Below are 27654 nucleotides of genomic sequence, written 5' to 3'. Positions count from 1 at the left end.
TGTGTCAATATGTTTGGTCTTCGAATGATATTTGGGATCCCTAGTAAATGCTATTGCAGTTTGACTGTCACAATTCACAATAACAGAATTCGATAAGTCATTCACAACTCTCAAGTGGTTCATAAATCTCACCAAATAGCTTCTTGTATTGCAACTGATAATCCTACAAACTCAGCTTCCATGGTAGACAAAGCTACACAAGTTTGTTTTTTGTTACTCCAAGAGATAGCTCCATTGCTAAGTAGAAAAGTATATCCAGAGGTAGATTTTGTTTCATCTAAATCTTCTCCCCAATCAACATCAGTATATCCCTCAAGGTGCAGATCTTTTCTTTGATAATAGAGAGAATAATCCACTATATTATTCAGATACCTCATTATCTTTTTTACGGCTTTCCAATGGGGTTGGCCTAGTTTGATTGATATCTACTCACCATGCCAACTGCATAGCAAATATCTAGTCTTGTGCACATCATAACATACATAAGACTACCCATGACATTAGAACAAGAAACTCTAGCCATCTGTTTCTTTTCTTGCAGAGTTTTAGGACACATTTTTCTAGTTGAGCCTTCGTCTTTAGCAATTAGAGTATCTACAAGCTTACAATTTTGCATATGAAATCATTGAAGAATCTTTCAAATATATGGCTCTTGAGAAAGAGCTAACAACTTTTTTGAACGATCTCTTTTGATCTTAACACCAAGAATATATGTTGCTTCACCTAAGTCCTTCATCTCAAAATTAGAGGACAACCATTATTTGATACTCAAAAGATATTCCTTATCATTCCTAGCCAAAAGTATGTCATCAACATAAAGAGATAAGATTACAAACTTATCGTTAGATCTTTTGATATACACACAGTGGTCCTCATCAATCATTTGAAAATCACATGAGATAATCGATTGATGAAACCTTAAGTACCACTGTCTGGAAGATTGTTTCAATCTATAAATAGATCTCATGAGTCTGCACATTTTGTGCTATTGACCATCTTTTATAAAACCTTTGGGTTATTCCATATAAATCTCCTATTCTAGTTCGTCATTTAGAAATGTCGTTTTTACATCCATTTGATGTAATTCCAAATCTAAACTGACCACTATTGCTAGGATCAGGCGTATAGAGGTAAATCTTATAATAGGAGAAAAAGTTTCTTCATAGTCAACTCTTTCCAGTTGAATATATCCCTTGGCTACTAGATATGTCTTATATCTCTAAATGGATCCATCAGCTTTGTGTTTGATTTTTAAACCCATTTATTTTCAATAGCCTTGCGATCCTTTAGAAGATCAACCAATTTCCAAACTTGGTTTGATTTCATTAAGTCAATTTCTTCTTCCATTGCCTTTTACCATTTTTCTTTAGTAGGTCCAGAAAAAACCTCTTCGACAGAATTAGGTTCTTCCTCATCTTGTAGGGCAATTAGAAAAGCTTCACTTGCAACATTAAAACGATGTTGAGGTATGTGTCCACAACTACTTTTCTAATTTGAGGTTCACGTGAAACAGATTCAGGAACTCTCGTCTCACTCCCACTCGGATCAAATTCCCTAGGTACATTTTCAGATAACTATATTAGACGATTTTGAACTATGGAATCGTCATGATCCTCAATTTCATAAAGAGACAAGTTTTGATTTATCTCTTCCCTGCTAGGAAACTCATTTTCCAAGAAAAAAATATCTCGAGATTCAAACTCGGTAACACTCCTACTTGCTTGATCACCAATAAAAACATATCCCTTTGAGTGTCCTGAGTATCTTACAAATATACTTTTTTTTGCCTCTCAGACCCAACTTTCCATGTTTGTGAGAACGATCATGAACATAAGCTGCACATCCCAGGGTCTAAAATGACTTAGATTATGTTTCCTTTCAGTCCATAATTCATATGGGGTAGAAGGTACAGATTTGGAGGGTACTAAATTGAGTAGATAGGCAGCTGTCAACAATGCATAACCCCAATAGGTGATTGATAACTTTGCCCCTGCCATCATTGACCTAACCATTTCTAGAAGTGTTCTATTTCTTCTTTATGCAACACCATTTTGTTGTGGAGTATATGGAATGGTCAATTGTCTCTCAATTCCTTTTTCATCACACAACAATTTAAATTGTTCAAACAAATACTCGCGACCCCTATCGATTTTTAATACTTTAACTTTTTTGTCTAATTAATTTTCTACTAAGTTCAAATATCTTTTGAAGCACTCTAAAGCTTCTGACTTGTGAGAAATCAAGAGACAAAGCCAAAACGAGTATAGTCATCAATGAAAGTAATGAAATAAATAACTCCATGCTTGACCTTAACATTCATTGGACCACATATATCGGAGTTAATTAAATGTAATGGATATTTAGCTCTAATCGCTTTGCCAAATAGTTTTCTTGCCATTTTCCCTCCTAGATAATTTACACAAGTTAGTAGATTCACTTTTGTAACTTAGCCCAATAAATCTTCTTTTGCTAATCTATCTAATTTATGTTGTCCTGTATGGCATAGTCTTGCATGCCATATATTCTCTTATTCATGCGAATTTCTAGAAGAAGTAATGAGAGAAAAACTGATACTTTGTAATTTGCTACATGAAGCATAATCTACATCAAGTAAAATTAAACCATTTTGAAAATTACCACAATCATAATATTTTGAATTTAAAAATAGTTCAAACATTGTGTCATGGAAATACACAGCAAAACCATAACTAAGAAAAATAGGTTCAAAAATAAGATTTCGTTGAATTTATGGTGTAAACAATACATCATATAAATACAAGATTTGACCACCACACATACATAAATTGCAGGTGTCAATGCCTTTAACTTCAACTCTTATATTGTTTCTCACATAGATTTACTTAGTTCTACATGGTATTCAACGATATTCCCTGAAGGAACTTCTGTCTCTGGTTACATGGTCTGTGGCTCCTGAATCAATAATCCACGAAAGATTAGATTCAATCAAGAGTACTAAACTCAAAACTTATATAACATTTGAAAATACATTTAGGGCATGTACATTTTTTGGTTCATTGTAGTCACATGCAAAGTGCCCCTTATTGCCACAATTATAGCACTTTACATTCGCTATGTTCTTCTTTTTAGAGGGATTGTGAGCTGGTCCCTTACCCTTGCCATGGTGACTCTCAAATTTTTCAAAACGAGCACCTTCACCTTTCTTTGGGACATAACTCCCTTTCTTTTCTTTGTAAGGAAACTTATGCTTAAACTTAGGAGCGCCTTTGGAGCTAGATGTCATCGTATAAACATTTGTATTAGGTCTAGAGGCCTCAATACGGTCCTCTTCTAACTCCAAATGGCGTGAAGCATCAACCATTATCTTTATGTTCACGTTATGAGTAAGGTAAATTTTCATATGCTCTCAGTTGTGGGGTAGGGATTTGATAACAACTTGCACTTACTCTTCATTAGTGAGGTTCACACTAGCATCTTTAAGTTCATTCACCATATTGGTTATTTCTCGAAGATGCTGCCTCATGTTGTGGTTTTGGCACTTTTGATAAGTATCAAACTTAATGGTTAGCTGTCGTACCTTTGCAACTGAAGTCGCCCCAAACTGTTCTTTAAAAGCATTCCACATTTCATGCGCCAGCTCATGCTTCATAAATTCTCGCATAATATCATTCTCCATACTACTAAGTAATGTAATGCAAGTAGTGGAGTTCTTTTTCTTCCAGGCATTGTAAGCCTCTCTATCCCTCCTGTGCTGTGCAGTGGTCAGCAGGTTTCACCATAGCCTCATTTAGAGCTTCTATTCACTCTTGTTCCTCAAGAACATACTGAATTTTTATACTCCATATTTCATAATTATTCCCATTCAATTTTTTACCTCTTATCAAATCAGCAATTATATTATTTAAAGAAGCCATTGTTAAGGATAATCTACACAAGATTCATTTCATTAATGCCGTGTCTTACACACATTTACTAAATAAAATTATCAATAAATATTTAACTGGATACATGGTCAAAAGTTCACTATATTCCCAATCATCGCCCATATTCCAATTGTCCAACTATTAAAAATTTTTATTTTTCTTTACCTCAAAAGCAAATTTTGTGAACATTTAATTCCACTTAATAAGGAATTATTGAAACACATTTAATCACAAAGATTAAATAACTAATAAAGGGGCATACATATTTAATCACAAAGATTAAATAATTAACATGATTCATTTTATAAAATAAAATAATAAACACTTAGTTTAGAAATTTGTTACAGAATCAAAATAGATTAGATAAGTGAATTGAGCAACATATTACTCAATAATTCTAGTCATACAAGGAATTGCATGAATGATATCATCGAAAATGACTCTAGGAGTTCTTTGAGCAATATCACTAACAATATCAAATGGTAAGCTACTTGGATATAAAACAATTACAATTTCTCTTCTTCTATATGCATTAATTCCTTAGATGATTATATTCCCAAATACTAGATGATTATATTCCCAAATACTGTGGCAACAATGTAGTAAGCAAAGATTGATACTATGCTTCTTCAGTTCATAATCCCTTATAACCGGCAAATATAAGTTATTGCATAATATTACACACAATAATGATATGTTCGCGTATACTTTTCCCTTCCATCATCCGACAATCATTTAATTGCCTTTTCATTTCCATAACTTAGGCTCTTTGGGCAACAGTTCAGATGATTTTTTGGGTTCGCACTCGTGTTATTTTCCTAAAAAAGAATTAAAGGAATAATGACATAGTAAGAATTTGACAAACAAATTCTTTAGACAATTTTGTACAAAACAAAAAAAGTATGTTATGGACAGATCCACTTATGGTTAACTAATAACCTCCAAAAATGAAAAATGCCACAATAAAGTATTTATTATTAACTAATAATAATATTTATTTTATTGTTAACTAATAACAATAAATATTCTTTGAATAAAATGATCACAAAAAAATAAAATAATTTTATTTATCAATTGGGCCAAACAAGCCTTACCAGCCAAACAAACCCACTTGAATCACAAGACCTTAAATTGAAAAATAGTTGAGAATTGGCCAAACAAGTGCCTAAATTGAAACCCAGTTGAGAAATGTGAGGAAAACGTATTCTCTTAGTATCAATTTCACTTTCATTGCATATAAGACAAAAGAGAACAACAGAAGGCTCCAAAAACAAGAAACTCATTTCTCACACTTGAATAGAAACTCACTTCAATTTCACTTTAAACAAATAAGAAACTCTCACTTTTTGCGTTTCATCTTGCTTTTTGCCTCTTACCTTTCAACTTTCTTTTCTGTATTCACAAAGAGCAGAAAACTTAAAAACATTTATGTATTTGCAAACAGCAAAAACTGAAAACAAGGAAAACATTTACAGCGATAGACTAGCTATGTGATTGTTTATCTCCTTCGTCGTCATGGGTATTTGCAGCCACGAAGTGTGGAGAAGATGAAAAGAATAATCAATCAACGATTGTTGCGGGACTCAAAAAAATGGCCGGACGTGGAGAAAATGAGCAAACACAGTGGCGATGGTCCTCACAAAGAAGACAATCAGCCTCACAAATAGCCATCGTCAACTCCCTCGTCTCCGATATTTATTTTGATTTCGAATGCATACATACAACCAAACATCTTTGTACATAAAATACATGTTCTGTGTGTATGTATTACGTATATACATCATTTAACACACATATATATACACATATCTCTTGAATCTTCTTTTAATCAAGATATAATTTTTTGTGTACATCTATAGATGATTTAAATTTATAAATATGTGTTCAGTACCCTAGAATTAGTTGCAATAATATTACTTTTGTAGTACCAATATTATATTAGTGATATTTTATTCTTTCTATCTGTGATTGTTTTCAATTTGAGCTTTTCACGTTAAATTTTGTGTTCGTATGTGTGGTTTATAGTTTGATCATGGTTTTTTTTTTTTATCCAAATTCATAACAAAATGGTATCAGAGTCGTTGAATCAAACCATCAATGTTTGACAAATCTTAGCCGTTGGATTTATACATCATTATTATCTTTCAACTGGATTTTCAAGTTGCTAAGCTTCTTCCATAGTCACCTACTGACAACCAACATCACCTCCTTGGTCGCCGACTATTGTCGATTTAGCCATCATTCGTCTGCCACCACTGGTTGCATCTACCATCGGATGCCTTGTTTTTTTCTGGCAACACACGATTGACAGCCCTTGCTATCTACCATTATTGATTCCTCTCTGGTTGTCTTATTTGTCATCCAATTCTATCTCCACGATCGATCACCGCCTTCATTTGTCATCGACCTTCCTTGTTGTTCGCTATTGTAGTGGGGCTAAGTACTTCAGCCATTGTTGCCTGTTCCAAAGCAAACCCAAATCTTGCCTAGATCTGGTTAAATCTGACCCGTTCTAAATCTAACAGATTCACCATATAGATTCAGATATGTGTTTTGCCCATATTTGGCCTAGATATGGTATTTTGGTATGTTTTCTATTAGGTTTTTATTTATCAATCATTTGACATTATTTGGGGTTATTTAATCATCATAATTGCTACCTTAAAGTATGATATTTCATTGTTGGACCATAATATTAGATTTTCGTTATGTTAAATTAAGATACGTGTAATTTTAGACTGGTGGATTTAGATGAAAGCAGAGTTATTAAGATAGATTTACATAGGTGAATGTAGAGTCATTAAGGTCAGTAAAGATATATATGTTGAGTATGATCTTGTTGCATATACTTTAAGTGTGGCTAAGGATATCCATTGTATTGATTGTTATGTGGATTTAGTTGGTATTTCTCGTTGTGTGGATTTGGTTAGTATTTATCAGAAGATTAATTCTCTATGATTTTGTTGGAAGAAATAATTATGAATAATTATATATTTAAATTTCATGTCAAGGTGGAGATTGTTATAATTGTGACTCGGAATTCAAATTTGACTGTAATTGATAATTTGTTTGTGATTAAGAATTCAAATTTGACTGTAATTATGATATTGTCGAATTCGATTTTGATTGAAATTTATCTCATCTGGAAAAATATCCTTTTGAATCATCTTCTGATCAGAACAGAATTTTTTGTGTACATATATAGACGATTTAGGTCTATAAATAGGTGCATAATACCCTAGAATTAGTTATAACAATATCACTTTTGTAATACCAATATCATATTAGTGATGTTTTATTTTTTCTGCCCGTTAGAGATGTCAAATGGGCCAAAGAATTTGGGCCCACAACCTGGCCCGTGGCCCATTGGGCCCAGCCCGTTGGGACTCCATGGGCTGGGCCCATGAGGCCCTTATGGGCTGGCCAATTAAGCCCACAAATTTGCAGTTTGCATGTTGCTTTGCTTGTGAGTTGACATAAAGGCAAAGCATGTCACAAGTCTTGTGACAACTCATTATGTCTTTATAAATTTTACAATTTGCATGTGTTTCACTGTTTTACTTGTGAGTTGACAACTTGACATAAAGGCAAAGCATGTCATAAGTCTTGTGACAACTCATTTAAAATTGAAATTGAATATTCACCCATAAGGGCTGCCTGACAAATGTTAGAACCTTTCTGTCACAACATTTGAAAATTTGAAGGCTGGCAGATATAACTTGACAAGGCTGAGTCAGGCTGTCACCCACGTTTGCCAGGCTGCCTGACAAATGTTCCCTAACATTTCTGTCACAACGTTTGAAAATTTGAAATTCAAATTTGCAAGTCCCCTGATTGTCTATAAATAAGAGAACAAATATGAGTTATTTTCATTTGCTTTCGAATTCCATGCAATTTTGTTGTTCAATTGTTCTTGAGTTTTCACTTCTTAATTCTTATTTATTTTTGCCTTTTTATTTTATAAGTTTTATCCATTCACAATTTAGATATTATTCTTATCAATAATAATGTCTTTCATTCGTCGCTCAAAGTCTACCTGTTTTTCTCATGGGACTCCTTCTGGTTCTATGGATCTACCACGGTCTAGCACATCTAACCCCATAATCTGTCCACCTCGTCGTCCTCAGCCCTAACCCTTAGTAGATTTCATTCATGATTTGTTTAACACAAATTATGCAGATCAGGATGAAACACTTCCACCTGACTTAGTAAAAGAAGATGATAACATCAACTTTGTTGGGTCTGTTGATTTTCCACCCCCACCAACACCCAGAGAAAACGAAGAAGATGATGCAGGTCCGTCAAATATGGGAGCTGTTAGGAAAAGACAATGAACAAGTACTGTTTGGAACTATTATGAAATAGTTCAGGTTGAAGGCAAGGGTGAAAGGGCTCAATGTAAGGTATGTAAAAAACGTCTTGGGTGTGGCGATGGAACATGTCATCTAAAAAGGCACGCGACAAAGCATGAGGAGGCAATGGCCTGTAGTGAAAAATGTAGTACACAAACTCAATTAAATCTTTTAGGTAATATTCATCGCTATAATCCAGAATTAGACAATGAGTGTTTAGTTAAAATGATAATTAAATCATAATGCACTTTTTTGTTTGCACAAGATCCCACTTTTAAGTGGTATTGTAAAACTGTACACAATTCACAGTTTAGAGATTTCTCTATGAACACAATTAGAAATGAAACAAAGAGATTATTTTTAATATATAAAGATAATCTAAAAAATGTATTTAATCAACTTATTAGTAAAATCTTACTTATGTCTGACATATGGTATGACGGACTAACAAATAATCATTATTTATGTTGACAGCCCATTGGATAGATGACATGTGGGTTATTCAAAAAGAATAATTACTTTTAAAGAACTTGTAGAAGCACACAGTGGAAACTACATAGCTCAAGCAATTTCACAGTCCCTATTAGATTACAATATTTTGGAAAAATTATTTGCTATTTCTTTTGATAATGCTAGTAATAATAATGTCGCAGTAGAACAATTAAAACTTTTTGTGCCCTTAATTTTAGGGGAAAAAATTGTTTCACAATAGATGGTACATGTCACATTTTAAATCTATGTGTTCAAGATGGTCTTCGTGTAGGTTCAAAGTCATTAAAAAAAGTAAAAAGTTGTTTAAAATTCAAGCGCACTAATATGTCTAGACTTAGAGAATGGAAACAATTAGTTCATGCTTATCAACTGCCCTATAAAAAATTTCCAAAAGACATTAAAACTATATGGAACTCAACATTTTTGTTATTATAAATGATAACACCATATAAAGAACTTTTAACAATGTTTTGGAATAAAGAAATGTCCCATCTCATCACATCACATAACTGAACTTTATTGGAATTTATTAGATATACTTATTTTTATATTAGAATAATTTTATCATGCTAAAGTTACATTTTCTGGTTGTAAATACCCAACAACTCATATTTTTTTAAGAGAAATATATAATATAGTAAATTGTTTCAATGAATATAGAGAACATCAAAGTTACATGTCACTTCTTGACCCAATGGAAGCAAAATTTAAGAAATATTGAACGCAAATTCCACCACTTTACCTAATAGCTAGTACGTTAGATCCCACACAAAAGTGGAATGCTGTAGATGGTGTTTTAGATTTTTATTGCAATGCTATGAATATTGATACAAATAATACGAAATATGAAGTTAAACAATTAGTATATTGATACAAATATGAAGTTAAACAATTTCATTTTAAACCTAGATAACAAGTTGAAGACTCATCAAAACAAACAAAATCCGAAGAAAATTTAAAATTTGAATTTTCAAATTTTTTGAGAAGTAAACAATAAAAAAAAAACAACTACAACGTCAAGTAGTGCATTTAATGAATTAGACTTTTATTTAAATAGAGATATGCAATTTTCTGATGATGAAATAAATAATTTTGATGTTTTGGCCTGGTGGCGCCTAACCAACACACATATCATGTTTTGGCTGCCATGGCTCGTGATGTACTAACTCTTCCGGTGTCCACAGTACCATCGAAGTCTGCTTTCTCTGCAGGTAACAGGGTGTTAGATCAAAAAAGATCAAGATTATCACCAAAAATATTGAAAATATGTGTTTACTTTAAAGATTGGCTCGATGTGGAGTTCAAACAACAAGGGATCGAGTTAGTAGATGAATCAAGTAAAGATGATGTTGATAACTAGCTGAAGCCACTTTACCTTTGCAATTTTGTACTATTTTCTTTTATTCAATCGAAAAGATGTAAAAATTTAATTTAACTATTGTACTCCCTCACCAATCAGTATTGACAATCGCTATTTGAGTGATGAGAGTTTTTTGCTAGCCGTAAGATAATGATCTTGCTGCAGCAATGGATTTAGAAATTTTCTACCTCTAAAAAGAAACTAGGATTATTAGGGATGGTTGCTAATTCATGTAAAAGGTAAAAAAATTATTTTATTGAACTTCTTCAAGTGATAGCTTGAAGAGAGAAGAGTAGGCCATTTGTTTACCAAATGGTTCGAACCTTTATAAATTGCAGTGTCCCTTGCTCATTTATTTTTTTAATTATGTTATTTTTTATTAATTATTGATATTGAATGCTAAAAAATTTACATTTCGTAATATTTATAAATAATAACTATCAATATATTTAAAATTTTCAAGCTAAATTTTTTTATATATTTAAATTATAAATAAACATTCTTTTTTTTATGTGTATTATTTTTCATATCAATTCACAAGAAAATTTATAAGGCATATAGAATTTTGAATATAAAATGATAAAATAATATTTAAAACTTAAGATAAAAAATTGTTTAAAAAGAAAAAAATTAGTTTTTATATATGCATTATTTTGATATTTATATATGTATATATTATATGCATTATTTCTAAAAAAAATATTTTTAAAAAAAAGGAAAAAGGGGTCGGGCCCACCAAGCCCGACCCGGCCCCCTGTAGGGGGGCCATGGGCCGGGCCGAGCCCTATCGACAACAAAGTGGGCCAGGCCCAGCCCGACCCTTTTAGTAAAAAGGCCGGCCACGCCCGTTTAAAAAGCCCGTGGGCTGATCCAGGCTGGCCCTTTTGACATCTCTATCTATATGGTTCCATATTATTGGTGTATGCAGACAAGTGTTTAGGGATATAATCTGTCACCTTCGTTGTTACTGATGAGATAAACATCTTATGTGATCTATTGTTAGTGTGAGGAGAAAGTCCTCAGCCAAAATAACATGATTAATCAAGAAAGTATTTTTCGAGATGTGATCTAGTCACGTTGATAAGATTGGACACATAATTATTGAGTTTGTGAGTTTATCATACCATATGACTCTCGCTCAGTCGAGATGTTAGGGGACGAAAATATTATAATACATGGTAATCGTTAATTGTAATAGACTTACATGAAGTTAGACTTTATTACCTTTTATATTTTCCTAGACTGCTGCTAGCTGCTTCCTAGAACCTCTCAAATTGACATCGAAATATGGAGAGATTTTTGTGATGGATCGAGGTGTTTCGTCCAGTGTCGAACAAGGTTTGACATTATCTGTTTGCTAGCGAACAATGAACCTAAAAAGTCACATACCATATAGTTTTGTACTTGGTATCAACACTATGTACATATTGTGTCTCGGATATCATTAATAGTTAATGATGGTTTTAAATGTAACACCCCACTTTCTCAAGGCATGTTATAGCTTAGGAAATTTGAAACTTATTTTTTTTATGCTAAATTACATTGTTCCCGAAATTCCCTTAGACTTATCTAATGCCAGACCTAACACTTCATATTCTAGGTTTAAGCAGAATCATATAAAGCGAAAGCTGAAATCAAACCTGATCATAGCATCTCATACATTGATAACTGAACATAGATCATAATACAAATTTCTTGGTACAATACACAAGCTTAAAAAACATACATTTTTGCTATACATACATCATGCTCAAAATATTTATGTTATAACAAAACATGGTACAACTTGCTTATTCCTCAACAACTTGTGTCGTTACACATCTTTGATCTCCGTACCATCACTGCAAGTCCCAACTGGAACGTTTGAATATTTCAGGGGCAAAACCCAAATTAGATGATGAACCATCTAAGTAAGGGTACAAAATATTTTATCATGTGTGCATGCAATGTCTTACTCATCGTAGGTGTCAACTGCACCCTTCATGTTACCTACCATTTTTACGATCACCTCTTTCGAAATCGGGGTGTATGGAGACACCCTTGGTAAAATAGCGGTGTCAGTTTGTACTTCCTACAGTCACGATGCGTGTGATCAATGATATCAACGTGTATATATGCATTTCATAACATGTCATGTGTAGTCTACGTGATGGATACATATCAAAGCATGTCAATATAATGAAAGCATTCCCGAAGATCGGGGTTTAATATAAACATTTATAACCGTACTAAACTTGTAATAGTATACTTACTTTTCACAATTAAGTTGTCTCGATAAGCGTGACGACCTCGATAAACTTGTCAAATGAGCTATTTCCCAATCCTCGGGCCCCAAGGATTCCTAAAATATTAAATTTATTCCAGAATATCAATTTCCTATTTTTCTCATAATTCTCATAATTTCCACAATTTCTCCTTATTTTCTAAGTCTTATTTCCTCAAAAATTCATAATAAATATATAAACCCTCATTTAACCCAATTTTTCTTCACTAATATTCTTAAAATAACATTTCTAGCATTTTAAAATTTTCTTGTAATTTTTCAGATTAAATTCCTATTTTCCCCTTATTTCCATAATAGCAAAATCACTAAATAAATAATTAATTTAGCATTTTCCAGGAAATTTATCTCAAAATAAAACATAAATTAAATTCTAGATTTTCTGAAATTTTTCAAAAATTTTTGCAAAACTTTTTTTATTTTATTTTATTTTTTCTTCTTTTTTTTTCTTTATTTTCCACTTGGCGTGCGCGTGCAGGCCATGCGCCCGACCCACTGGATCGTTTTCTCTGGTGGCCACTTCGCAACCAGCGAGCCTCCCGAGCCCCCAAGCTTAAAAAAAAACTTCCCTTCCCCCTAATTACAACATCCCGAACCCGAATATAGCCTTAAAATGTAGAAAAAAAACAACAAAAATACCTCGTTTTGGCGATTGAAGGCTCGGCTTCGGCGATGCGCGACTTTTCGACGAAGCTTCGTTTCTCCTCTTCCTTTACTCCGTTGGCCATCAAACGCTCCAGAAATCTTGCCCACGACGCAAGGATTAAAACTCCACTCACCAATCTCTCAACACTACCGAAATCTCCCAATCTTTGAAGTAAAAGTTTGATAAAAATGAGTCGCCCGAACGCCGCTATTTATAGCCCAAAATCGACGTGTCTTGTCCCATCACGGCACCCACGTGTCCTAGAAAACCATCCCGTCGGCCATTGCGGCATTAATGTCGCCCCTCTCTCTCTGACAGCTTGTTGCAGGCGCGGCCAGAGCATGGCCATTGCGCCTGCTCCGATTTTCTCTTGATTTTTTATATATATATAATATACATATATACATATATACGAATTTATATAACAATATATTATTTGCAAGAAAATCCCAATTTTTAATACATAATTTTTATATAATTTATGGTATTTTCTATATACTTTATACAATATAAATAAATTTATACATACCTAACCCTATTAAATTTACTGATAAACACTCAAATTCTAATCATTTCACTGGGGTCTGAAATACCAAAATTACGATTATTATTCACGATGTTTTAGGATATTACATTAAATGTGTCATTAAGTGTTAATTACGATGATTGTTACTAATTAATGAGCCAATTACATCCGATTTCGACTGCTTCGTTCAGATAGTTGACTACCACGGGAGTTGACTCCCAGAGATTACCAATCAACTTCCAATGGCATAAGTTGACTCCTTAGAACTCATATTTTGACTCTCGCACAGCCCCAACCAATTTTAGTGCGGTCCGTGTGGCTCAAAATTGGAGGGGTGGTAGACTGGGTCCTAGAAGAAATTGGATGGGAGATTTGGGTAATAATTAATATAGGGGGTTTTGTCTAGCTCTCTGTCTTCTTTCTCAACCTTTTTTTCGTTTCTGCTTCTGTAAATTACAGAGACGCATAATTGTGAGATGTGGTAATTTTGAAAAGTCTGGTGAGACACATAAGTGCTAGTGAATCGAAGCCCTCAAGTTAGTTGGGGACAAAAGTAACGAAGTGACACTAGGTAGCTGGGTAGGTCTAAACAGACTACCCCTACCACGACTTGAGGTTGAATCAATCTTAGTACATAATCAGTTTATGTACTCAACTTGATATTAGGCTACAAATATATCATTTATCGTATTTCATATAATAAAATATCGTCGCTTAAATACTTAAGTTTTATATGGTGTATGTATTGATATATTTTATTGTATATTTTTTATGTATGATTTTTTTTAAATTTATCTGTACTATTATATATTATACATGTATTCCAATAATATTAAGTCTTATGAGAAGATATTTAAAAATAATTAAATAATATAATTATGCCCCAATAACGTGATAAAACACCACTTGATTACAATACCTCAAAATTAAAAACAAAAAAAAAGAGTGTTATTGTTATATTATTCTAGAGATAACATTTTTAACAGAAATTATATGAGAGACAATGGAGAATCCTTGGTTTTATTAAATTAGTACATGGTACGTGCATTATTAATTGATGTGAAGGGTGACGGCGGTGGCATCAAATGACCCAGATGGGAATCCTCGTTATTCACTTTGATAAATAATATTAATTCTATATATATATATATATATAGACATAAATAGGTTTAATCAAATGGAGAGAGAGAGATTTCGATAATAAGATTTTGTTATTATTTTTGTACGATCCTTAATGTTCATATATTCAATTATATTAAAGAAGATAAATTATAAATTAAATTTTTAATTTTTATATAAAATGAGAATCAAAATCATAATTTATAGAATTAATATCGATATATTGATCATTCAATGAATTATACTCTAAAATCGATTTGTATTATTTTTTATAAAAAACATAGAAAGTAATGTTTAAGAAAATGATCATATCACATCAGTACACTGTTACCATAGAAACAATAATTGTCCATGTAAATAATAAATAATAAAGGAACCATCAATCCTATGTTACACCATGTCATGTCATCGTGAAATATTTTTTAATGAAAACAAACAGAGCCTTAAATTAAATAGTAATTTGAGTAAAATCTGTATTTTAAAATCTTTTTAGTAATACCTTATTAAACTCGAAATTTATAGAAAGGTCATCATCACGATTTTTCATTTAAAAGAAAAAGAAAAAGGAAATTAAAAATTAGGAATTAGGAAGGTATACGTGGATGCCAAATCAGAACTTTTGCAGTTTATTTTAATAATAATTTTACTTACAGATTCTGGTAACGTTTTACTTGAGAATCCTGACTGTCACTGTCAAGGAAGTTCAAGAAAATCACGAACTCTGTCCAGGCGAAGCAAGGACCCACCCACCCCTGGCTGGTGTGGTGTGGTGTGGTGTGGTGGCTGCCTGCCCCATCACCATCAACGTGAGCATCAGCGTCACCCATGTATAAAAATAGAAAAACAGATCAGCGAAGCACGTTCTTCTCGCTCTGATTCTCGACAGCTGGGGAGAGAGAGATTCACTCAGCCTCGTCAGTCGTCATTGTATTGTAGCGTCCAAAATTGAAATTCTAAAATATACCAATACTATGAACCGCTTCACCCCAGTCTTCCAGTTCATCCGTGCCGTATTGTAGATCTGCATCAGATTCCTGTTCGACTTCCAAACAACTTCTCTCGCTTTCTCTCTCTGAGTGCTGCAGTTTCGAAAGTGAGATATCGAGGAATTTCTGGTAAGCTCTCTAAACTGTCTTTATTCGGAAGCATTAGTTTGTAGTTTGGTAAGGCCGTCTTTCATCGTGAAGTTCTTGCCCTCGTTTCTCGAATCACTTCGTTCCTTGAACATCCCCGTCTCTTGAGCATTTCTAGGTCTTGTATCTGCTTCTGAAATATCGATTTTGTACGCATTTATCGACATTGATAAGTTGTGCGTTCTTAGGGACGAGAGTCGCCCAATTCTTTTTACGCTGTTTTCAACTTGGGCTCGTCGATGCCTCTCTGGTTCATGTTCTGTTTTTCAAATTTCTTGCGTTCTTAGTGATCTGACTTCTCTTCCATATTCAGTTTACTGCGGAAGGATGAGGGGAGCTGTGCTTGTTGCTATTGCCGCTTCAATTGGCAACTTGCTGCAAGGCTGGGATAACGCAACAATTGCAGGTATCTGCTCATTTTCTATTATTGTGTCAATGTTATGGTATGTATTTTATTTGTATTGCAACAGGAAGGTCGTGGGTTCAGGTTGTAGAAATGTCTTTGCATAGTGGGGATCCCCGTTCACTGGGGACACCCTTCTTCTGCAAATTGGTTTGAGTACTACGTTGCAATCTCATGGCAAAACAATTTGTATGATGTGTTGCAGGGGCTGTTCTCTACATCAAGAGAGAGTTTAATTTGCAATCTGAACCAACCATCGAAGGGCTAATTGTGGCTATGTCCCTCATTGGCGCCACAATTATTACAACTTTCTCTGGACCTGTATCAGATTCCCTTGGACGACGTCCAATGCTGATAATCTCATCTGTGCTTTATTTCCTTAGCAGTCTGGTAATGTTATGGTCCCCAAACGTCTATGTTCTACTTGTCGCAAGGCTAATGGATGGGTTCGGAATTGGTCTTGCTGTTACTCTTGTTCCTGTTTATATATCTGAGACAGCCCCTCCCGAAATAAGGGGATCGTTAAATACGCTCCCGCAATTCACTGGGTCTGCTGGCATGTTTTTGTCATATTGCATGGTCTTTAGAATGTCACTGATGAATTCACCGAAGTGGCGGTTGATGCTCGGGGTTCTTTCCATTCCTTCTCTTGTTTATTTTGCTTTAACAGTAATGTTCTTGCCTGAATCTCCTCGATGGTTGGTGAGTAAAGGGAAGATGGCGGAGGCTAAGCAGGTTTTACAGAGACTATGTGGCAGGGAAGATGTCTCAGGTTCGTCCAGTTGGTCCTCTTTCTTAGTCAGTTGTTTTATGTCTTTTTTCTCACACTGTTACACAGTATCTTTCTTTGTTCCAACTATCTTTCATAAAAATATTTAATTAAGTTATTCAGTAAGCATGTACATTACTTACTCTTTACCGAGCTTGTTCTGTGTATTTTAATGTCAGTACATAAATATATAATGTATATATGTTATCTATATGTGTCAATGTCATGATCCCAGCGGCAGTGAGAGGGAGGGGCATTGAGAATAATGACAAGTCTTTTCTCCCAATTCTCTCTTTGATCCTTCTCTCATTCTCTCTTTCTCCCTCCTTCCTCATTCTCTCTGTTCTTTCCCAAATTCATCTCTTCTTCTTGGAATTCTACTCAGAATTCTGCTCGAATTCCTTCAAATTGTCAAGCCCATAATCTGAGGGCTTGACAAATGGTATCAAAGCCGGTGATCTTCAGCGGCTCCTAGACACAATTGAAGGCAGTGGCTGATTGTCGATCGGAAGTTGGTAGCGCAATTGAAGCTGGTGCAATTGAAGTAGGAAGTGGCGGGTGGAAGCTAGTACGGTGCGATCAGGAATCAAGAAAATTTGAGATTGTGAATTCCAACCATTGGTCGATGATTTGGTTAGAATGAGGGGTTTACGTGGGCGACGTGGAATCGGACTAGCAGACGTCGACGAGAGTGAGACCCAAGGCATGACCAAGACAAGGCATAATGGACGTATGCGAAGCAAGAGCAATTTCGAAGTGACAATTTCGACCCAAGCCATGGCAGAAGGTACACGTTTGAAGCAGCTTGAGTCTCGTATGGAGGCCTTGGAGTCGAGTATGGCGGCAATAAAGGACCAAAGTCAGGAGGATATGGCGGCCCTGAGGCATAGCGAACGTGAGCTAGAGAAGGGCCAAGAATGGGCGGACTACTATGGACAGAAGATTAACAACATGTTTAACATGCTGTCCGCCTTGCCGTAATTCCGATTATCGGAACATTTCCTTCCAAGTTAGGGCCGGAACTGATCTTTGATAGGGATGTAATCCTACCTAGACCGGACGGGCTAAGGACGAAAGAGGAAAGGTTTGCATTGGCCATACCCCCACACCTCGATTGGAAATTCCAACCTTTGAGGGGGTGAAGCCAAGATGGTGGGTCTATCGTTGTGAGAGGTTTTTCGAATTGTATCGGGTTAATGAAGGGCAAAAGGTGATGATGGTGGCGGCATATCTCAATGACAGTGTCGATGCCTGGTATCAAAGTTGGAAGCAAGTGGAGGGTGGAGTAGTGTCTTGGTTGGAATTCACAAAAGAGTTGTGTGGTTGATTTAGTGAGAAGAGCATGACAGACGTGGTGGAAGAATTTAATAAACTGAGGCAAGATGGGTCTGGTGGAAGATTACCTAAGGAGGTTCGAAGAATTGAGGGCTTTGATAGGAATGGCCCACCCGAGCTTGACCGAGCCTTATTTCGTGTTAAGTTTCATTAGCGGATTGAGAGACGAGCTGAGATCAGTGGTAAAGATGCTGGGGCCATCATCGCTTAAACAAGCAACAGAGAAAGCCCGATTACAAGAATTGACATGGGAAGTTGTATTCAAGAATAACAAGGAGTGGACACAACCTTGGTCGCAACCTAGTAAAGGTCTAAAATGCATAGTTTGAGGGTAATCTCAAGGCTATAACATGGGCAGCAGGTTAAGAAGGGGCCAAGAATGCTACAGGTCCGGCAAACAAGAATCAAATTATGGAGCAGAGGAAACCATTAGGCTTATGCTTCAAGTGTGGTGAGAAGTATAGTCCAGGACATCAAAGGCTAACGCTGAAAATAAAGGGTTCTAATGAAGAAGGGGAGGAAGACAAGGAACGATTAGAAGAAGAAAAAGAAGATGTTTCCCATGAGGTATATAGGTGAGTGCAGGGTGATCATTGGAGAAGAATTACGGTTGTATTCTATACAGACTAAAGTGTTGGAAGGAAAAGGCTGATGCAACAGAGGCACAGCTAGAGGCAGACGCTGCTACACTTCTACTACCCAAAGGGGAAAAGCAAAACAGTAAGAAGAAGAGAAGGAGGTATCAAGTATTGAAGGTAGGGATTGGTTGAACCATCACCGTTGCTGTCAATTTTTGGGGACAAGCATTGTTTGAAGGGGTGGGGATTGTCACGACCCTAGGGGTAAAACCAGTAAATGTATTAGTAAACCTACTTGTATTAACCGTTGGAGATTAATTAGTTGGGGAGGCTCAGTAATTAGTTGTACCAATGCAAGGGTTTAACTGGTTTTCAAAAACATTTTTTGAAAGCACATAAGGTAGCAAAAACATAAACCAAAATCACCTTGCAAGACTCATTTTCAATGTCCACATGCAAACCGAAACTAAACCATGCCATAGGGGATTTAGTAGGTATACCTTTCAACTCTTGAAAGTCGATGTAGGGGCTGAAATCCTCCCAATAGCAGCAACTCCTTACTCCAAAATAGCTCCTGAAACTTCTTCGGTTAGATCGAACTGTCCCCGAAACTACGAGGGGCCTATCTAGTCCACGCTCCAACGAGATGGTGAATCCCACTACTTTCTCTTTGTGCTAGACAGAAAGACTAAGGGAGATCAAGGTTGAAAATGAAGTAGGTTCAAATGAAAAGACCCAAGGACCAAAACAGTCTCACTGTTTTGCTTAGGTTACTACTATAGTAATGGATGAACAAGGAGCATAGGAAGAGGGGCAAGGGGTGAGTGTTTTGAGCTCTGAAATGCGGAGAAGAAAATGAGCCAAGGTCAAGAGAGTTTAATGCAACAGTTGCAAGGTATTCACTATCTCCTTTTATTCTTCAATTTTGGCTTGTATATAAAACACAAAACCCTAGTCGCCCAAAACCCTCATAACAGACAAGAGACATGGAAATAGGGCTGAGGAACATGGAGGAGACCACAAGGACGCATGTCGTCCTTCCTCTGTTCGCCCTCGCCACGTGTCCTAGCTTTTTCGTTGCAGAAGATGACAAACGGTCGTGTAATCTACCAGCGCCATCGACAGAAACTGGTGACAATTCACAAGGACCTGTTAACAGTTTTGCTCGAGCTGATCGATTTTGGCCCTTTGTACAAACTTCCAGAAATTGCATCTAAGCCACGCCATAAACACTTAATGACACTTTCACCATCTCATGATGAAACCGAGGCCCCCGTTAACTCTTAACGGCATGCCTGTCAACTCTTGACATTTGCTCCTCATAAATTTGATCATTGAACCCGATTCGTTAACTCTTAACAATAAACATCATTAACTTTTAATGACGGTTTCAGCCTTAATCATTTAGTCAACCATCACACCTGAATACGCGTGTGACCTTCTAAATTCACTACTAAGTAGCAATCAAGAAATGTCAAACTCTTTGACGTTGACTAAACATTTTGGTCTACAATGAGGATCTCTCCATCTCCCTAATGTACCCCGAAAGATCTTGAGTGATAACTAGTATTATGTCAAGACAATCCTACCAGTAATAAAGTCTTACTTCAGTATAAAACCTATTTGGGTTTTTGATTCCTGTGTACTATAATCCTTCCATATGTTATCATCCCGATCGAGTGAGAGTCATGGACTAACCAAACTCACTAACTCAATGATTATGCCAAAATTAGTGTGGTGAGATTGAGATGATACATCGGAACTCCTTCCGACATTGGAATACTTTCCAATTAAGTGTACCTTAGCCAGGGTTTCTACAATCAGGACTACCACTAATCGCATAGGATGTTCACCTCACGCCGGAAGTCGATGGATCCCATCAACAATCACCTGTCTCTATATGCCATTACACAGGGACCACACAGTGCATCTCTCACTCGGTAACTGGATTGTTCTTAGCAACGACAAATCCCTTGTACCGACACACAAGACAACTGTGTTACCTTCGATTTAAAGACCAATAACACAATCCAAACCTGTGATAGATTATAGATTCTCTCAGCCATATGATCTATCACATGCGTCACATTCATTAAGTGTTCCACTAACACCTGCCCACGTGTATACTATATCCATCCCATGGATTATGGCATGTGACTCACCATCTTTTAGCATTAGCATCTCATACTAATTAAAGGTAGTATCCCACGTGCTAGTTCGTAATTGACTAATCATAGTCCCCTTTTGATACGTCTAAGGATTGGGAATAAACCTTAAGATATCCTTTTTTCAAAAGTCCTTAGTCACATGTTCTTGACACTTAAGAATAAAACCTTTAATAGGAAATCTAAGGACTCTTTCATATATAATAATTGGAGAGCTATGAATGAAGATGTGACCTCAAAATATGAAAACACATTTTGTTATATTTTTGCAAGAATTACATCATTAGGCCCACAATCATAATTGTCAAAGACCATCTAAATCTAGCATTATGGCACCAACACTAACAGTTAGAGGGTTAGAACTATACTCTTTACTGTTGATTTAGTTAGCTTTACTGTTGGCTTGTTGTTATACTATTAGAAGGCTACTACAGGCTCTATAAGAGACTAGCAACAGTGAGAGGGAGGGGCATCGAGAATAATGACAAGTCTTTTCTCTTAATTCTCTCTTTGATCTTTCTCTCATTCTCTCTCCTTCCTCATTATATCTGTTCTTTCCCAAATGCATCTCTTCTTCTTGGAATTTTGCTCGAATTCCTTCAAATTGTGAAGCCCATAATCTAAGGGCTTGACAGTCAACTTTAGGGGTTTTTTTTTTCGTTACTACAAGTTAAAAAAAAATTAAAAATGCTATGTGGGCAAAACTATTTAACAAAACACCGGTCTAGCTTACACCTCAAAATGCCACGTTGGAAATCTTCTAGTGTGGCAATTTTTTTTCCAAAGTGGAACCACTGGTTGGACCAAAAGTCCTGCCTAATAACCGTTTGTGAGATTAGCGGTTTATAAACTGTTGGTCTCACCAGCGATTTTCAATACATTAAGTTCACTTTTGAAAGTTTGTATTTATTTCCTTAAAGTAAATGTACTATATTGAAAACCGCTAGTGTGACCAACGGTTGTCCCATGTTCAGAAACTGGCATGCTTGCCATTATGGCGTTTGAGGTGCAAGCTAGAGTAGTATTTTGTTAAATAATTTTGTTGGAGTAGCATTTTTTAAATTATTTTTCAAACTTTTAGTATTTCTAAAATTTTGTTAAATAGTTTTGCTTGTCTTAAAGAAAAAAATAAATCAATAAATTAAAGGAGCCACCCTACGCCTTTCATTTGGGTCTCTCCTGTAACTGCCACCATTAAGTATATTCGTATAAATATTTCGACCTACAACTTGAAACAGAGTTGACAAGTACTTGAAATCAAAAGCATATGTTGTGGCCATGCATTCATAACTAGAAAAAGAAGGCTTTGCTGGAAAATATTACAAAGCAATATATTTGCAATTCATTAATCCAAGATGAATCCTTCCAATAAATTCTAGCAATTAGACATAAAAATATTTAGAGTTCTATGATATATGCATGTATATATGCTGATGGCTTCATGGCATGGACCATTTATTGGGCATGCAAACTAAATGGTAGCTTTTATATTGCATCTGTTTAGCTAGTTATAATTACTGTCCAGTCTGAATACTTTTTAAATTTAGGCCCCATTTATTCTTTAAGATTTCTGAACAACTAATTTTTTTCCTTATTTGCTCCCATCTAGTAGTTGAGATGAGAATGTTACAATAGATATGCTGCTAGACAAGTAAGGTAAAATAAGAAACGAGACATGTAATAAGGTTGAAATGATGCACATTGAAGAAAAAATGAGGGAGTCACATTAAAATGGTTTGGACATGTGAAAAGAAAACCAATAGGAGTTCTTTTAAGGCAAGTGGATAAAATAGAGGAAACTTGTAGCAAAAGAGAGGGTGAAAGACCAAATAACTTGCTGGGAAAGCTTTAGACACTACATAGGATATTATGGCTATATAAAGAATGTGGCCTTGGATAGAGATGGTTGGAGGTCTAAAATTCATGTAGTTGAACCCATTTAGTGGGATTAAAGCTTGTGATTGTTAATCATTATTGTTATTGCTTCCATCCAGTAATCTGTCAGCAATTCTCAATTAGACAATTCTCAATAAGTAGCTTCTTTCTTCTCTTTGTGCGTACTCCTCTTTGATTGAAAATAGTACTACTTGAGCAACTTCAATTTTTTGCTTCTCATATCATCTAATTTCCAAAGCAAACGCACTGACAACTACAAGCACACTTAGCATGGCCTTGTTCCATAAATATCGCCATATCTTTTTTTTTTTTTTTTTCATCAAAAAGATAAGGAAAGAAAAGGTTTAAAATTGAATGATAATATTGCATACTTTTATGAATCAGATTAGAAATATAATTTATTAATTTCTATCTGATGTCATCTCCATGTGAAGTATAGGATAACTTGACTAATTTCCCACCTGACTTGGTGGGATTAACGCTTGCTATTATTTTAGTTTTGTTGTTGACTAATTTCCAAATTCACCTACTTTTTGGATTTTCATATCTTCATCATGTGAGTGTTGTGTTTTTTTTCTACCTTATCAATCTGATTACCCCTTAATTCTTCCATATCCTTCATGGAATTCTCATCTTGATTTGAGGTTTGTTTTTATGGTCTTCAGCTGAAATGGCTTTGCTAGTCGAAGGTCTGGGCAAAGGAGGTGAGACATCTTTAGAAGAGTATGTCATTGCCCCAGTCAATGAGCTCACTGACAGCCAGGAGCATGATCAGCAGAGAGACAATATCAGGTTATATGGTGCAGAGGAAGGCGTCTCATGGATTGCACAACCTGTCACTGGTCAGAGCACCCTTGGTTTAGCATCCCGACATGGGAGTGTGGTAAACCGGAGCAGCAAATCTTTTATTGATCCTATGGTCACTCTCTTCGGAAGTATTCATGAGAAAATGCCTGAGATGGGAAGCAGACGAAGCATGTTATTTCCTACCTTTGGCAGCATGTTCAATGTAGCAGAGCAAAGTCGGAATGAACAATGGGATGTAGAAAGCCTCCATAGAGATGGTGAGCATCAAATATCTGATGATTCTGGGGTTGAGTCAGATGACAACATACATAGCCCATTGTTATCACGTCATGGTACAAATGTGGAAAAGGACATGGGAGTTCCTGTCTCTAATGGCAGTGTATTGAGCACGAGACTCCAAAGCAGTATGATGCAAGGAGGTGCTGGTGAGACAGTCAGTGGCATGGACATTGGTGGTGGTTGGCAGCTGGCATATACATGGTCTGAGGGGAAAGTTGAAGATGGAAAAAAGTCAGAACTTAAAAGGATCTATTTGCACCAAGAGAATGCCCCTGGATCTCGTCATGGGTCCATTTTATCACTTCCCGGTGGTGATGCCATTGCAGAAGGCGAACTCATACATGCTTCTGCTTTGGTAAGTCAATCTGCTCTTTATTCCAAAGAACTTATTGGCCTTCTCCCGATTGAACCAGAGATGGTTCAGCCATCCCAAACTGCTGTGAAAAGGCCAAGTTGGGCTGATCTTTTTGAGCCTGGCGTCAAGCACGCATTAATTGTTGGTGTAGGAATTCAGATACTTCAGCAGGTAAGAACATTTTTCAATTGAAGTTGCAGTTTGACTTGTTAAATTTTGATTCTGCAGAGGCATTGAATTGTTTTGGTTCTGACTTGGTCCAGTTGAGTCACCATTACTATTTTCTTCCATAAATAGATAATTTTCTCATCCGTAAATTTGATCAACTTTCTTCTCTATGTCATTGTATGCTGTTACATTCCTAGAATCTGGAAGAAACTCGTGTGCTTACAAGGGGAATTCTGTGGGGGCATCAACCAGATTTAAGGACTGGAACAGTTTACTCCCTTGCACATTAAAGTACATATCTTTGGTAATCATTGATCCAAATAATAAATATAAAATTATTTATAAATCAATTGAATTTGGACCCTTTTAATCACTCCTGGCATTATGTTATATGCCTAATTTTGTCAGAGACTTTCATGAACAATCTTAAATTTGAACAACTCGAGCAGTACAGTGATTGTTTTTTAGTGCTCCTTTCATTTGGGTTTTGGCTAAAGCCTTTGCATTGTCTGTCAACTGACAAAACCTATTAATTTCCTATTTCCATCTCTGTTATGTTGATCAATGTATCTTCTGTACTTGTGCTGCTTTATGTTTTCTTAAAGGGTTGCATAGTTTTTGAATATCAGCTGCCAGGCTGAAGCAACATAGTGATATACATTGAACTAACACCTATATCTAGTTTCCTAATTGAATGTATCTTCTGTTATAAATGTGCTGTTTTTTGTAACAGCCATGGAACATAAAGCAATATTTCTGTCACAAACTCCTGGCCATATACATTCACAGGCTTGGGTTGATAATGTAAAAAAAATATTTAGTTGCATCAGGTGGGTCAGGCCTGGGAAGCCCATCCAACATTAGTAATTCTATTATTTTCCCACGTAGAAACACTCAGGCGACACACTTATTGATGTCATGAATTCTACCTTTGCCCTTGCTTCAAACTGTCTTTGTACGTTTACTTGTAACCCATTTTCCAGTGGTGGTCTCCTTTTCCATTTCTTCTATAAGAAAAATTGTTCCAGGCTCCTTCTGACAATATCTCATCTCTGATTGCCAAATTTTCGCATGATCCAACTCAGTCAAACTATACCATACCCACACAAGGCAATTAGTATGAACTTGGATTAAGAAGACCATGACAAGAATATATTCCACCTCATGCAACACATACTATTATTTAGCTGAACTTTTTGGAACACTTAAATAAACTTCCCAGGCAAAATTCTCAATGATTTTGTTTAAGCCAAGGCATACCATACCAATTTAACACAATTAACATGAGTTTGGATTAAGAAGACCACGGCAAGTATATATTCCAACTCATGTGGCTCCTTCAGCTATTGTTGATCTGGTAAACTTTTGTGTTAACACTTAAATTAATCTGCTGGGCTAAATTCTCAATAATTTTGTTGTAAGATCTACAAAATTTAATGCATATTTCTCATTTATGCAGTTTTCTGGCATAAATGGGGTTCTGTACTATACTCCTCAAATTCTTGAGCAAGCAGGTGTTGGAATTCTTCTGTCCAATATGGGCCTTCGTTCTGACTCTGCATCTCTGCTTATAAGTGCTTTTACAACTTTGTTGATGCTTCCAAGCATAGGTATTGCTATGAGACTAATGGATATTGCAGGCAGAAGGTAACTTTTGCTTATTTGTTGGTGAAGCCTGTATCTTGTGAACTTTGTTTTTCCATTCTGAGTTTCTCTTGTCTTGGACTTCATAATTGGCAAGTAAGGCTTCATCCTTCTTCTGCCCCCATCCTTTTAATTCATTTTTCTTGCCATTATTGGAACCATAATAGTATTTAGGCTTTTATTTTTGTTGTTGTATTCAAATGGTAAGAAAATCATATAGCATTCTCCTCAATGATGCATGCATGTTACCTTTCCAATTCTAGGGACAGAATGATAGTTGATAAATGGTTCTGGGACTATGGAGCTGTTTTCAATCATGGAACCATGAATGGGACTCTTAAGTTGAATCTCATGCCGTATTTGGTTGTCTAATCTGTGTATTTTTTCTTCTCCAGGCGGCTGTTGCTATCTACATTACCTGTCTTGCTATTTTCACTTGTCATACTGGTTATCGGCAACGTTGTTGACATGGGTTCTGTCATCCACGCTATAATCTCAACCGGTAGCGTCATTGTCTACTTCTGCTGTTTTGTCATGGGCTTTGGACCAATTCCCAACATCCTCTGCTCGGAAATCTTTCCGACCCGTGTCCGTGGCCTCTGCATTGCCATATGTGCCCTAACATTCTGGTTTGGAGACATCACCATCACTTACACACTCCCTGTCATGCTCAGTTCCATGGGCCTCGGGGGAGTGTTCGGAATGTACGCTGTTGTGTGCACAATTGCATGGGTGTTTGTTTTTCTGAAGGTTCCTGAAACAAAGGGAATGCCCCTTGAAGTCATCACAGAGTTCTTTGCTCTTGGTGCAAAGCAAACCGCTGTTCCTGCATAAAACTGACAGCGATAAGAGTATTAAAGTTTTGGCCGGCCTCGTTTCTTGACGATACAAGTTGCAAACTATGTCGACGAGATACTGGCAATATGAAAGGTGGGTTGCAGCTGAAAAACAAGGTCATGGAGATCATCTGGCAAGAAGAATATTAAGACTTTCAGGACAGGACAGGGCATATATCGGGTTTTCTTTTCTTTTCTTTTTCTGTTTTAAGTAATTAAAGGGCCAAATCGCGGGGTTTTCATGTAGCCCTGACATGCACTTTGTAGCTGCCTTTGATTGTGATGGATTTTGTTCTTTGATGTTTGAGTTTCATTGTAAACTTGGTGAATGTCTTGGAGTGCGAGTTTCGTTTAGACTTCATTCTGGCCACACTCCAGGGTGCCTTGACATGCAAATGCAATAGGCCTGGCCATGGCACGCACGCACTAATCTCACTTCAAAAAGTGAGATATATGGTAGCTCACAGGAGGGTTTAGAAATATCATTTTAGGAATATAAAATTGTGAATTTAATTTTTAGTGAGATATAATTTTTATTTTATTTTTATATTTTATCTATATATGTATATATCATTACATTTGCTTTTAAAAAAAATATTCTACTTTAA

The 27654-nt window shown here is 35.8% G+C and overlaps 1 protein-coding gene across 2 annotated transcripts; it reads left to right on the top strand.

Moving 5' to 3' along the window:
• Nucleotides 1-15531: 15531 nt before the first annotated feature.
• Nucleotides 15532-27353, top strand: LOC127803049 (monosaccharide-sensing protein 2-like). 2 transcript variants are annotated; one of them, XR_008023440.1, is made up of 6 exons: nt 15532-15793; nt 16125-16217; nt 16420-16986; nt 23623-24569; nt 26026-26306; nt 26606-26737. XR_008023440.1 is itself a non-coding variant. In XM_052339056.1 (6 exons), exons 2-6 carry the CDS (start codon nt 16139-16141, stop codon nt 27042-27044), a joined length of 2220 nt encoding a protein of 739 aa, XP_052195016.1. In that variant the 5' UTR covers nt 15533-15793; nt 16125-16138; the 3' UTR covers nt 27045-27353. The 2 variants fall into 2 exon arrangements, 1 of the variants encoding a protein (XP_052195016.1); XM_052339056.1 differs by having other exon boundaries at nt 15533-15793; nt 26026-26213; nt 26606-27353.
• The last annotated feature ends 301 nt before the right edge of the window (nt 27354-27654 follow it).

This window comes from Diospyros lotus, chromosome 6 (genome assembly GCF_014633365.1).
Source record: "Diospyros lotus cultivar Yz01 chromosome 6, ASM1463336v1, whole genome shotgun sequence".
Lineage (NCBI taxonomy): Eukaryota > Viridiplantae > Streptophyta > Magnoliopsida > Ericales > Ebenaceae > Diospyros > Diospyros lotus.
The sequence above is the reverse complement of the archived record's forward strand: the minus strand, read 5'-3'. Positions and strand labels throughout refer to the sequence as shown.

Coding starts and splice junctions, on each gene's coding strand:
- LOC127803049 (XM_052339056.1), top strand. CDS start 16,139: ATGAGGGGAGCTGTGCTTGTTGCTATTGCCGCTTCAATTGGCAACTTG. Junction 16,218..16,419: donor GGATAACGCAACAATTGCAG/GTATCTGCTCAT, acceptor GATGTGTTGCAG/GGGCTGTTCTCTACATCAAG. Junction 16,987..23,622: donor TGGCAGGGAAGATGTCTCAG/GTTCGTCCAGTT, acceptor TATGGTCTTCAG/CTGAAATGGCTTTGCTAGTC.